The sequence below is a fragment of the Vombatus ursinus genome, unplaced genomic scaffold (assembly GCF_900497805.2).
Source record: "Vombatus ursinus unplaced genomic scaffold, bare-nosed wombat genome assembly UNPS02014802.1, whole genome shotgun sequence".
Taxonomy (NCBI): domain Eukaryota; kingdom Metazoa; phylum Chordata; class Mammalia; order Diprotodontia; family Vombatidae; genus Vombatus; species Vombatus ursinus.
The window spans coordinates 13,667,010-13,681,388 of record NW_020954580.1 but is presented as its reverse complement, the minus strand read 5'-3'; the positions used below and the strand labels follow the sequence as shown (position 1 = coordinate 13,681,388).

General features: G+C 33.9%; 1 protein-coding gene across 1 annotated transcript in view; it reads right to left on the bottom strand.

Annotated features, from left to right (window-relative positions):
* ERBB4 (erb-b2 receptor tyrosine kinase 4) overlaps nucleotides 1-14,379 on the bottom strand; it is an 833,670-nt gene that overhangs the window by 183,870 nt on the left and 635,421 nt on the right. Inside the window, exon 19 of the mRNA XM_027873426.1 lies at nucleotides 14,011-14,196. Coding sequence (XP_027729227.1) covers nucleotides 14,011-14,196 — 186 coding nt within the window. The remainder of the gene's footprint in view (nucleotides 1-14,010; nucleotides 14,197-14,379) is intronic.

Below are 14,379 nucleotides of genomic sequence, written 5' to 3'. Positions count from 1 at the left end.
TAATTTGGTTTTGTTAAGCCAGAATTTAAGAGGTGAACTCCCATTCATATACATATGGTTTTGCATTGAGAGATTAATTTTCATTGACTTTCCCTCCAACCATCAAATACATACCATCTTACTTTGTTAATTTTACCTTAGCAGAAGTACATGTTATCATCTTGGTTACCATGCCTTGGTTATTCACCAATGTGCTCTAAATTCAAGTTCCAAAGCTTTGGGACATAGAGTAGGCATCTATCTCACATCTTTAAAATGTTACTGAAGTGGTGATAGCTACAATTCTATGAGTTTCAAATGGACTTGGAGATGTTGTCTAACTATATTTAATGTGGTTTCTGAGGAAGCTTAGCAATTATCTTCTTGTTAACAGATGAAACACACCAATTCCTAAATATGCAGTCAGAGGAGGATCATGACAAAAAGTCTGGCCAACAGTTGGTGATTTTTTTTCAGACACAACAATTGATAAATGTTGTCTACTCAAGAACAGAAAAGCTTTAACTTATATCTATGAAAAAGGGAGTATGTCCATCAATGACATTACAAAATCACAAATCACTGAAGTCCAGAAGCATGTGTGCAGGTGCATGCATGTGAGCATGCATACGCATGCACACACACACACACAAGGGAGTGAGGGGCAGGTCTCAATTTTTTTTCATTTTACTAATAAATTTCATGGTTTATATCATGTCTGATTTTACTCGTCAAGATTATTCTGATGTGCACTTAAATGGTTTTCCTACCATCATCCTCAATTTAAATCCTGTTCTGCTTTATACTGTACTTCCTAATAAAATAGTTCTATTAGCAGACTGTATTTATGCTAATATGCTTGCTTAAGGTGATAAGAATCAGAGCCCCATGTCCTAGTCCTTGCCAATATAAGTGCATTGGGAGTGGCTGACATAGCATTATAATTATGCAATTAGCTTTGTCATGGCAAGGAGCTTTGGGAATAGAGATATCTTAAAGCTTAAAACGTGGATGGCTGATGGATGACTGCCATTAAACTCTTCCTTTGTTCCATCTGATAGAAGAGTTGCTGATCTGTAGGCCTGGGTTCCTTAATGAAGGATAAAGATCTTGAACCACAGTCGCACTTTCTCACTTCTAACCTTTCAGCTCATCATTTTTCCTCCTGCATTACTATATACACCTTGCTAGATTCTCACCTTAGCCAGATGAAAAGTAAAAGTAACAGCTGCCAATGTACTCTTCCCAATCAATCACATTCAGCTGATGTGAATGAAAGATTCCTCTGTCAAAGTGCTACTAAGTGATTTCATAAGGAATGTCAAAATTGTGGCTTTTTATTCCCAACATATTTCTAAATGTTTATTTGTACATATTAAAATGGATTCTGCAGAACTCTGATTATTTAAGATTGTTTTATAGCTTTAAAAAGCACAAAAATAACTCCCCAAAGGGCTTAATTTCCCTTTAATGATCTACCAAAAATCTATATATGCTTTACTTTATCCTCTACATACTGGTATAGAATTTCTCTGATCTTTTTTTTATTTTTTTATTTTTTATTTTTTGCATCTTAGACCTCATTGACAGTCTGGTGAAGCCTGTGGAATTCTCAGAATGACATGTTGAAAAGCATAAAATAAAATACATAAGATTATTATACCAAGTACATTTATCTATCTATCTACCTATCTACCTATCCACCAATTCACACACCAGTTTGATGGATCCAGGGTTAAGAAACTAAAATCTAGATAAAGTTTCATAAGAAGTCTCAAACAACAGAGGATAAGAAGAAAACCTAAATTTCTCTTTCATAAACTCTTAAATATTATCTCAGACTCTCTCCTGATTATATTTCCCTAATTAAATAAAACATCCTTGACAGAAGGAATCGATTACTTTTTTGACTTTGTAACTCTGGTATCCAGCAGAGTGCTTGGCACACAGTACATATTTAATAAATGCTTTCTGATTGACTGAGTATGTTGGCTTAGCCCATCAATCTCCTACAACATAAGATCTAACAAGACATTAGATCTTATACTTTCCCTTGCTAATAAAAAGACTGAAAAATGAGGTTCAGATGATATTTTACAATAAAATGCGATGGATGCTCAGGAACTATCATTATAGCTCCCTCCATTTCCCTCCCACTGCTGGGTCACATAATCTAAATGAGAATCCAAGAAGCATAACAGTCTTCTCTGCAGATAAGAAAGACATTCTCTCTCTAGCCCTTATATCTGCAAGTAGATGGATAACACACTTTCACCTAAACATACCATCTCACTTACTGATGGAACGATCAATCTCATTGGTTCCCACAATAATGAAGAGGCCTTCATTAGGTTTCATACATATTGTAATAGTCAAATTCAAACAACAATATACTATAAATTGAAAAACACAAGAAAGACAGCATGACAAATAACATTATTGCATAATTAAAGTCCAGTTACTACTACTACTACTACCACCATTATCACCACCACCAATGATGATAATATTAGACATTTATATAACACTTTTAAGTTATTCCTATTATGTAGGGAAATAGGAAATGTATAGAAATACATGGAATATATTATTATTATTAGTAGTATTAGTTTTTGTTTCTTTAATCCTATCATGGACTGTTAAGCTTTTTAGACCAAGGATTCTTAACTTTTTGTGGGTATCATGGACTCCTTTAGCAGTTTGGGGAAGGCTACAAACCCCTTAAATGCATAAACTGAAATAAACAGGATTATGAAGGAAACTAATTATATTAAATATTTATCAAAACATTTTTAAGTTCATAAACCTCAGGTTAAGTATCCCTACTTTAGTGAAATCATAGTTCCATGTATTTCTCAAATGTAGAGCATGTTACAAGCTAACATTTTAGTCTCCCTCTGCTGAATTATTACAAGAACATTAATCCATACACCTGGGATTATGTAAACTTAACTTTGATCAATACAAATTTACCCCTACCTTCAATAGATCTATCATCGTGTCACTGTAGAAGATCCCTCCAAAGATGCAGAATGCAATCCATTTGTGCCTGTCCTTCTTATGAAACACATCCTTATCCATTTATATTTTATACACAAATAAAATAGGAAAACATCATTCTAGAAAGCAACTGATGCACATTTATAGAAATAAAAGTCAGATGAAAACCTGGATGATATTATACTAGAACACAGGATTATCATTAATGGTTGTGAATATTAACACTTCACACCTAAGGAAAATTAGATTCATTTTAAATAGATGGAATTTGCTTTTTTAATCAGGCAACACATGGAAATAGTACCAAAACATAAAATTCACTTAGAGGAGAATAAATTCTTCATTTTCAGGAGTTCACAGTATTAAAGCCTCTTGGTTTCAACACCTTAGCCACATGTGTAGAACAGTGTGACTACCACAGCTGAATTCTAGGTTCTCGGCATGCAAAACAAAAAGTGCAGGAATTGGAAGGGAAAAGTGAATTTTACCCTTTTTTGGGAAAGGCCCTCCTCATCCCCTAAATAACTTCCCTAAATGAAAAACCTCCATAGAAATGTCAGGACAATTAAGATTTCTATGCAATCTTATGTTCTATAAACTTCCTTCATAAATGTCATTTTTTTTCTGATGCAATTCTCTCTTTGCATGTATATAATCCTCTGTTTAAGGCAATCTGAGTTTGATACACAAATGAAATACACAGTGTTGTGCCAAGGAAAGGACAAAGGCAATTCAAATCATGTCATGTATTTTAACACCAGTTTGGAAGGTGACAGTCTTACTAGATATTCAGGTATATGGATGGAAATACATTCTTGAAAAATAACAAGGTAGAAAAATACATTTACATAATGGCAACTAATATTGTAGATGTCCTTTGGTTGGGGAATGGCTGAATGAATGATACATAAATGTAAAGTAATTTAGAGAAATATTAGAAAAAATATATGAACTGATGCAGAGTGAAATAAAAAGAATCAAGAAAAGAATCTACATAACTACATGTGTAGCGACTACATGATTACAAAAATTCAACTGGAAACAAAAGCTTATTAAGACCAAGGTTCTCTCCAAGGAAGAGATATGAAAATAAATTTCCAGAGTTTTGTTATTTTCAGAACTGGGGGCAGGAAGTGGAGTGAGGCTATGGGAAAATAACATTATATATACTATCAGATTGAGACCACAGTTGATATACTGGTTGGTTTGTTGAACTGTTTTTTAGCTCTTCCTTTTATTATTCTTTGTTACAAAAAAATGGTTCTCTGGGCAGGGGATGAGGGAAGGCATATACTTGGAAGTGACAGTTATATAATAAAATACCAATAATGTATTCAAAAAATAAAAATGTTGAAAACATCCCTTAAAAGCTCGCTCTCTCTCTTGCTCTCTCTCTCTATAAAATGAGGAGGTTGACCTTGATGGCCTTCAAGGTTTCTTCCAGATCTAATTCCATGACCCTCATCAGATCCTATTAACAATAGCACAAGTGAGCTTTAATTTACAATATTTGAGGAATAACGAACTCCCTATCTATGCCAACTTGCTGCAATTTTAAATCTACTTCATATAAAGAAGAAAAGGGAGTGCTAGTACAATAGTAGCAATAAACTTGGAGCAAAGAAATCTGGACCTCAGTTCTAACTCCACTAATAACTAGCTCTTTGACTTTGAGTAAGTCATTTAGCTTTTGTGGGATTCTGTTTCCTCATCTGTAAAAGGAATTGTTTTGGCTGGAACCCAACCTAAATTCCCCTTAAGTTCAAATAGTCTGTGAATCTATTACATCGAGGAACCTATTGAGGTCCATAGAAATTCAAATAGATCATATAACACACATATTCAATAAGCACAGACAAGACATTCAAGGGGGAAGAAGAGAAATTAGGATTATATTCCGAAAAGTGCTGACTTCATCTAAAATAATTAATAAATGGAAAACTAACTTAAAATGGTTTTCTTTTTTTCTTTTTGTTTTCAAAGAAGGAAAGTTGCTACATCATGCTGTATAAGTTCAAGATAACACAAATAAGTAAAAAAAAAAATAAGACCAAAATATTTGAGACATGTAGCAGATCTATGTAGTTTAACCAAGCTGTTTGGCTCACATTGGCTTAGGGATCCTTAGAGTTTGCTTTAAATTAAAGTCTATATAATTTGACCTAAGCTAATTTACTTATTCAGTGCCATACCAATCAAACTACCAAAAATTATTTTAGAGTTAGAAAAAATAATAACAAGATTCATTTGGGATAACAAAAGGGCCAGAATATCAAGGAAACTAATGAAAAGAAAGGCAGGGGAAAGTGGCCTAGCCATTCCGGAATAAAGCAGCAATCATCAAAACTTCTTGGTATTGGCTAAGAAATAGAATGATGGATCAATAGAATAAGTTAAGCATGCAAGACACAGTAGTCAATGACTATAGTAATCTACTATTTCATAAACCCAAAGGCCCCATCTTCTGGCATAAGAACTTAGTATTTGACAAAAACTGCTGGGAAAACTGGAAAACGGTATGGCAGAAACTAGGCATAGACCAAAATCTCATACTATATACCAAAATAAAGTCAAAATGGGTTCATGATTTAAATATAAAGGCTGATACTGTAAGCAAACTGGGAGAGCAAGGAATAGTTCACCTATCAGATTTATGGAGAACAGAAGAATTCATGACCAAATAGGAGATAAGACAACATTATGAAATGCAAAATGGATAACTTTGATTACATTAAATTGAAAAGTTTTTTGTACAAACAAAGCCAAAGCAACCAAGATTAGAAGGAAAGTAGAAATTTGGGAAATAATTTTTACAACCAGTGTCTCTGATAAGTGCCTCATTTCTAAAATATATAGAGAATTAAGTCAAATTTATAAGAATACAAGTCATTCCCCAATTGATAAATGATCAAAGGATATGAACAGGCAGTTCTCAGATGAAGAAATTAAAGCCATCTATAGTCATATGAAAAAATGCTCTAAATAACTATTGATTAGAGGAATGCAAATCAAAACAACTCTGAGGTACCACATCACACTTATCAGACTGGCCAACATGACAAAACAATAAAGTGATAAATGTTGGAGAAGATGTGGGAAAATTGGACACTAATGCATTGTTGGTGGAGTTGTGAAATGATCCAACCATTTTGGAGAACAATTTGGAACTATACCCAAAGGCCTATAAAAATGTGCATACCCTTTGACCCAGCAATAGCACTTCTAGGGCTGTATCCCAAAGAGGTCATACAAATAGGAAAAGGACCCACATGTACAAAAATATTCATAGCAGCTCTTTTTGTGGTGTCAAAGAATTGGAAATTGAAAGGATGCCCATCAATTGGGGAATGGCTGAACAAGTCATGGGATATGAATGTAATGGAATACTGTTGTGCTATAAGAAATGATGAACAGGCAGACTTCAGAAAAACCTGGAAAGACTTGTATGGTCTGATGCTGAGTGCAGTGAGCAGAACCAGGAGAATGTTATACACAATAACAGCCACATTGCACGAGGACTAACGTTGATAGACTTAGTCCTTCTCAGTAATGCAAGAATCTAAGACATCTCCAAAGATCTCATGATGGAAAATGCTATCCACATCCAAAGAAAGAACTATGGAGTTTGAATGCAGATCAAAGCATACTATTTGCTATTTTTTTCTTCTGTTGTGTTTTGTTTCCTCTTTCTGGTAGTTCTTCCTACTGGTTCTAATTCTTCCTTACCACATGACTAACATGAAAATATGTTTAATAGGAATGTATATGTTTAGCCTATATCAGATTGCGCACCATCTTGGGGAGGGAGGTTGGAAGGGAGGAGGAGAAAAATTTAAAACTCAAAAGCTTATGGAAGTGATTATTGATAAATCAAAATAAATCAATAAAAAATTAATTAAAATATATGTTTTGGTCAAAATATTAAATATGAAAAATAATACCAGGAAGGAAGGTGATTGCCCATACTAGGTGACACAGGGAACTGCTCTGGGTCCCATTTTTCTCATCATTATGAAGAATAAGGGCTATAGACTTACGATCTCTAAAACCCATTACAACTAGGGGTGTGCTGGAATTAGCTTGAACTGGCTACTGATTCAATTATTAAAATTTCAGGGTGATTATTTACACCTGGGGAATCAGCATATGCTACAAATCAGGATTGATTTGTTTTATTGATTGTCTAGACTTAAGAAAGCAAAGGAAAAATGTTCATAATGCAGAATAAAATGAAAAAAAAATGTACTGTGCCTTTTTTGGAGAGCCAGTTGTTAAACACCAAGGCACATCTGATCATAACACAAAAATTCCATAATTCTACCTTTTCTAGTCATCCAAAACATTCTCTTTATTCAAATCTGGGTCATAAGAATCTTTCCCTGATTAGTTCCTGACTAACTTTATTCGAAGTTTCACAAACTTTGAATTCTATGGCATATATACCCACATGTATGTACATGCATGCATACCACCCTTTTGAGGTAAAGACTGATTTTGATATTGCTTTATAGTTATACTCCATTCCTATGTATATGCATGAATATAGATAGCTTTAATAATTTTAAAAAATGAGACTGACTTGTATATATATGTTCTGGACACGTGCTTTCCCTCTAGGAAATGCCTCTTATGAGATATTTACATAGATAAATAGAGACAGTAGTACAGTTTCACAAACTTGCTTATATTATAAAGGCAGGTAATAACATAGTAGATGTAGCACTAGGCTTGGAATTAGGAAGAACTGAGTTTAAATCCTGTTTCAGACACTTAGAAACTATTTGACACTAGGCAAGTCACTTAACCTGTCTGCCTCAGTTTCATCTTTTACAAAGTGAGTATAATAACACCTCCCAGGACTTTTATGCACATAATATTTGTAAAGCACTTTGCAAACCTTAAGGGGCTTTATAAAATCTAGGTATTATTAGTTTTAATATAGTTCCATTTCCTCCCCGTCTAAGCTGTAAGATCTTCAAATACATCAATTACTTTAAAGCTTATAAAGGGCTTTATACAGATCACCTCATTTGATCCTCACAAATGAGATAATATTTGTTAGAGAGGCAAGTGGTGGAAAAGTGGGTAGAATGCTAGACCTGGAGCCAGTTAGACCTGAGTCCAAATCTGTCAGATACTTACTAGCTGCATGAAACTGTAGATCACTTAACCTTCTGTTTGCCTCAGTTTGTTCAATGGTAAATTAGTGATAAGAATGCACCTACCTGGCCGGATTATTGTGAGGATCACAAAGGCTCTTAGTATTGGTAGGTGCTATAAGAAATGCTTATTTCTCTTCCCTTCCCAACAGCTCTAGAAGGTGGTGAATTCAAGCATAGCCAGAAATTAAATGATTTGCCTAAGGTCACGGAGCTTGTGAGTGTCAAAAGCAGGACTCAGACCCAGATTCCAACCTAAGTTGTAATCCAGGCTCTTTCTTTGACAACTTATGTATATCCAACATGGACAAGGATGATCTCTATCCCTTCTTTCATATTTTCCATATTACCTAACACATTCCTCTACTAAATTCTCCTCATGGCATGGGGGAGACCTTGGGTTCTCAAGGGATGACACACATACACATACACATACACATACACATACACATACACATACACAGCAATCATAAAAAGACCTAGAAAAGAAACAGACTACCTTTTTACATTAAATTTTGAAAGATGAAATTGGCAGTTGTTACTATATAGTACTAAAATATTCTAAAGGTGAGATAGATAAGCATGTAGAAATAATTCAGCTACTAATAAAAATGCTGTTATGAAAATGTTTTTTTTAAATGAGCTAAAGTGTAACTAATAGACTTGATGTCATCTGAATTTGTGGCTCATGTGACCCTCATATGAGTTACAGCAATAATTTCTATTAGATTTTCATTTATAGTCATTTAGTCTATTTTCAAGAAAAGCAGAAATAAAAAAATCTTATTAATAATATCTTGCCATTATTTGCCTTGCAAAGAATGTCATTTTTTCCAATAAATTATTAGGAATTTTGTTATAAAAATCAGAATCATGATTAAAAATGAGTATCTCCATGAGGGTGAAAAAGGTATTTGGCTTGGCCAGATGTTAGTGAAAGAACTTGAAATTGAAGTAAAAACTGCATATAGTATATTGATTATGTGTTTAAGCTTCCTTGTTCACTTTGTTTCTCTCCTAGACAGGCAGGGCTATCAAGGAATGAATATACACATAATGTCTTCTGTTCCTTTCTTGGGACTTCAAAAGTGGGTCTCATTTTCTTACTTGGGGACTAAATCTCAAAGGACAATTATCAGTGGACTTTTGTTAATCTAGCAGTTGTCCGTAATGTCCCACAGGGTCTGATTATGGGACTCAGTAGGGTTAATGTATTTATTGATGATATGGATAAAGAAATCAAGAATGAGTTCATCAAATTTGAGGTTGATGTTTAATGTTAGGAGGGGTTGCATATACTCTAAAAGACAGAAGTAAAATTCACAATTCAGAATGATCTAGATAAGTTGCTAGGGAAATGCCCTTAAAAAAAGATGATGAGACTCTGTAGAACTGAGCTTTGGTGTATGTATGATCAAAAAAAAAAAGTACAAATAAAGTACTGGAAAACCTGTTGAGAAATAGGAATGTAAAAGAGACAAAATTATGCACAACATAGTTTAATAGAAACTGAATATAAATAAGCAATATTACTCGACTGTGTATGTAGGTAGAGTTAGTATATGAAGAACGAATGATAACAAGACAGTATGAAAAGGATAATGACTAACAAAGGCTGGTTAGTACTCCTTACTAAAACGTTTTATTTTGTTTTCAATCACTACCTATCAAAAGATGTAAATGAACTGGAGAAGGGCTTGAGAAAAGCAACAAAACTGATCAAATCAGTCAACAATCATTTGTTAAATACCAATACTGTGCCAGGAATTATTCCAGGCACTGGGGACAAAAATATGAAAGTGAGCCAGTTGTTGTCCTTAAAGACCTTACATTCAACTGGTTGGATGCATGTTCACAGTTAAATTTATTCAAATACAAAATTAATAGTGATTTGTTGTGGAGAGGATGGCATGGATGAACGCTAACAAGTTGGGGGATGAGCTGAGTCTTGAATGGATCCAGAGGCAGAGGTGAAGAGGCAGGGCACTCCAGGCATGGAGAACAATGGCCTGTGCAAAAATATGGAGATGGGAGATGGGATGTGTAATATAGGGAGAAGCAGGTAGGTCATTTTGGCTGGAGCATAGAGTGCATCATAGAAAGAAATGTCTAATCATCACAGAAAGTAATGAAAATATAATATACTAGTATTACTACTCCTATTTTTACGTGAATTCTAATGTATAAAAACATTCCCTCAGTGGAGTGCTCACTAGGTAGAAGAGGACCCAGGAAGGTTAAATTGACTTGTGTTGATAAGTCTTGACATGTACTTTAATTTTGTCATCCAGTATTGATTGGTCAAATCTAATCAGAGAACTGATTTGCTGCAATACTTCAAAGCTCTTCACGAACTGGTGCGGCTTCAAAGCTATATTCACTTGATGGGTCACAGCTCCTCCTGACTTATTATGCAGAATTGTAGTGTACTACAAAGATTTTATGTTTCTGAAACTATCTAAAATAGTGGCCAATGTTTTTCCTCCAATTAGTTCATTTTAACTTGTAATGACAGCCATGCTCAGATTTGCCATTCTTGGTTCCATGGGAACTGCATGGGAACATTCAGGCCTGCTTTTGGCTGCAGGTCACTCATTCATTGCTGAAGGCCTTGAACTATGAGATTATAAGAAGTCCCCTTATTGTCTGGGGGAGTGAAGAGCTGAAGATTCAATGGATGGATGGACAAAAGGGAACTGGACACTCCCCAATCTCTTTTCTTTTATAGTTGTAAATGTCATATGAATATATTGCTAGAGTGGTAAGAGATGGACCACTTGCCCTCCTTATGTCCAACCACCATGTGGCAGGAAGCCAAGGCAGCTAAAAAACATATCCCTCCCAGGTAAGCCTAAGCTTGGATTTGGGTTGCCTGTCTTTTGTGTTTATTCTTTCTTGATCTTAGGCAAATTAGTACCAATCCTGAGGTATGTCCAAGATTGGAGGCAAACTTGTCAGATCAAAAGTTCTAGAGGTCCACAATCTATCTTATCATGTACCTAACTGGTAGCAAGGAAAGTTTTGGAAAGGATGGGATCAAGCCAGGCCCATTTTACAGTCATCCTTTTATATTAAGCATTTCTTCATTTTTATGAATAAACTATCTGTCTCACACCTGAATCATTGTGCAGTGGGCTTTGTCAAATTTTAAGAATACACATAAAGGCAAAAGCATGATCCTTGCCTTCAGGGTGCTCACATTCTAAAGGAAGTCATTTTCTAATATAAATCATTAAGTACATAGAGTGTATATAAATGGAAGACAAACTCATGGTACAGATTATTCTGCTACCTACAAAGGGATTGAATTTGTTCAGATTTTCTTGAGAAGGAGTAATGAATTTAGCATGATTTTCCAGGGTGAGGTAGATAGCCTCATAGAGTTTGTGATTAGGACTACATGCTAGCCACCAATACTCAAGGTGAGTTTTCAGCAAGGTTATCATCAATGGAAATGAACTGAGGTGTGTCCAGAATTGGCCCATGAGGGACCACATTGGGTATGTAGGTCAAAATGTTCAAATCTGGTCAAATTCTTTTCAGTGAATTATATTTTCTCTCATGGTAAGTTCTATGTGAGCATGTCTTGTTTATTTTACATCTTCAATACCTAGAAGAATACAGCTTCTAAATAATGTTGTTTGAATATACAGTAAATTGAAGAAGCAAGGAAAGGTGTAATACACTTGAGGGAAAATTATATCAAAATTATCAAAAACTAACACAAATTTCAGTGTTTAAAAATATAAATCTCATTTATCCAAAATATTTTCTTGTATAGAATGATTCCAATAGTAATGCTGAACAATTGAGATGTGACTTAATTTACATTCTCTAGTCACAAATTCTGAATTGGTCAAAACTGTGTATCAGCACAATACATGGAAACAAGGTTACATTGAATTTTGTTTTTACTGAAAACCAATATAATGATCACAGAGTCTTTCCAGAGTATATGGAGTCAGAACACTTGGGTTAAAATCTCCAGTTTGCTGTTTAACATATAAGTGATCTTGAGCATTCAGCACCATTCAGGTGTTGATTTACCTCATCTGGAAAATGAGGAAATGGGATGGACAATCTAATTCTAAGAATTCTAAGTCCTATGATTCTTTTATTAAATATACATATATATGACACATATACATATTATAAGTGTGTATATTAGATTAATAAACAAATTAATTATAGATAACAAATTTTGAACTTCATTATCACAAAAATAAGATTTTCTCTTATTTTTCTCTTAATTAAAAAAATCATAAATTTCACTTGGATTAGTAGATTGGATGTAATTGACCTAAAATGTTCTTTGTAGTTTAAATTAGATTTTAAAAATTAGCTCATATCTCTATTTCTCTTTGTTTGGGTGCACATGAGTATACTAGACTTTTAGATTTGATAATGTGAACTATAATTAATGTTCCAAAAAAAAAAGAGTTTGGGGTTTTGTGGTTTTTGTCTGCTAATAAATTTTCTTCAAAACCATATATCATTTATATCACTCAGAAAACAATATAATGTTACTAAAATTTCAAACTGAGATTCACTGAGCTTGGGTAAAAACAATTTTCGTTTTTAGTGCACATGTTCTGGATATAGTGATAGGTTTTCTTTCCATCTTGTCTTGGGTTGTAAGCTTCAAGAAGACAGAGATTGAGTGTAACTAACTTTTTACAGTACCTACACCAAATCAGCAAACACAGAGAAATTTAATGAGTTATCACTGCTGCTGCCAAGTTTAGCATAACATCACATGCTACTGTTACTTTCATCGTACTTAGACAACCACTAAGCTGGAAGGATATTTGGAAGGAACATCATTAGTGTCTCTGGTAAGGCTACAATTTTACAGTAGGCATGAAATGCAGAATAAAGTTGGAAGATTTGGATGAAGCTGTCATAGAAACAAAGAAAAAACTCAAATATACTTCCATATTTTTAGCTAAACTTTAAACATATAAATGAAACTATCAAGATGAATGTCAGAGGATCATACACTCATATGATATACTACAGAAAAAAAGTATAGAGCATATGCTCATAGACTGTTGCTCTAAAGAAGATAGAGACACAATATAAAAGATTGAAAAATAAAATAAAGTCATATCTCACCCATTAAAAGACCCACATGCTCTAAGGTCTAGGATATAAGAGAGCAACAGATAAAGATTATGTGATAATTATCAAAAGACCTACCAGAGAATTTAGAATTTGATAATTTTATAGTTACTGACTCTCTCCACTTAAGTGAGAATACAAACTTCACATATACTTTTTGTCCAGGTCTTCATAATAACATTTTTCTCCAATGAAATGAATGATCACCTTTTTGATTAAATCAATCAAAACAATTATTTGCTATGACATTTTATAGACATATGCATATAGAGTAGTAGTAGTCAATGTCTTCACCAGGTAAACTAAATTCAATATCCCAAAGACTTAACTATGTTGACAATTTGAGTTATACTCTTTATTGCCTTGTATCTCAAAAGTCTCTCTGTTATTATGTAAGCACTAGGAATAACAAATAATTGAAAATAGAACAAGTTTTATTTTACCTGACAAAAAATTGCAAAGAGGTTGACACCAGAGCTATGGAGTCAAGACTATTCCCTTTCCCTCTTTAGAGAGTCTTGACCTTCTCTGGAAACTAAATTAGTCCTCCAGATTAATAGTACTATTCTAAGTTAGGCCCTCCCAAAAGAGGAAAAAATAGCCCATTTAATCTTAATACAAGATATATAACAAAAAACTTTTTTGTTACTTAGTACAATTAATTTTCCGTCTGTAAGCCACTAAATATCTTTGTGTGCAACATATGAAAACACATCTATTTTGGCATGTATTTTAAAAGTCAAGTACTTACCTTAGCTATCTGGACACACCAGTTAAGTAGGAGTTGGGAGCCAATGTTATCTTTATGTTCATGAACATAATCCAATAGGCAGCCATGGGGCATTAGTTGAGTAACCAACTGAATGGTCGGGCTCAGACAGACACCCAATAATCGTACCAAGTGTGGGTGATCCATACTTGCCATGATCAAAGCTTCCTATAAAAATAAACACAATGCCATCATATCAGCTAACTATTAAATTGTTAATTAGATTATTAACTAGATATTATTAAGGTCAAAATTATTTATACTACTCCAATAATTTTATATTCTATAATTCCCACTCAATACATAACAGGACAGAACTTAAGATGTTGGTATAATAATTTAAAGATAAAA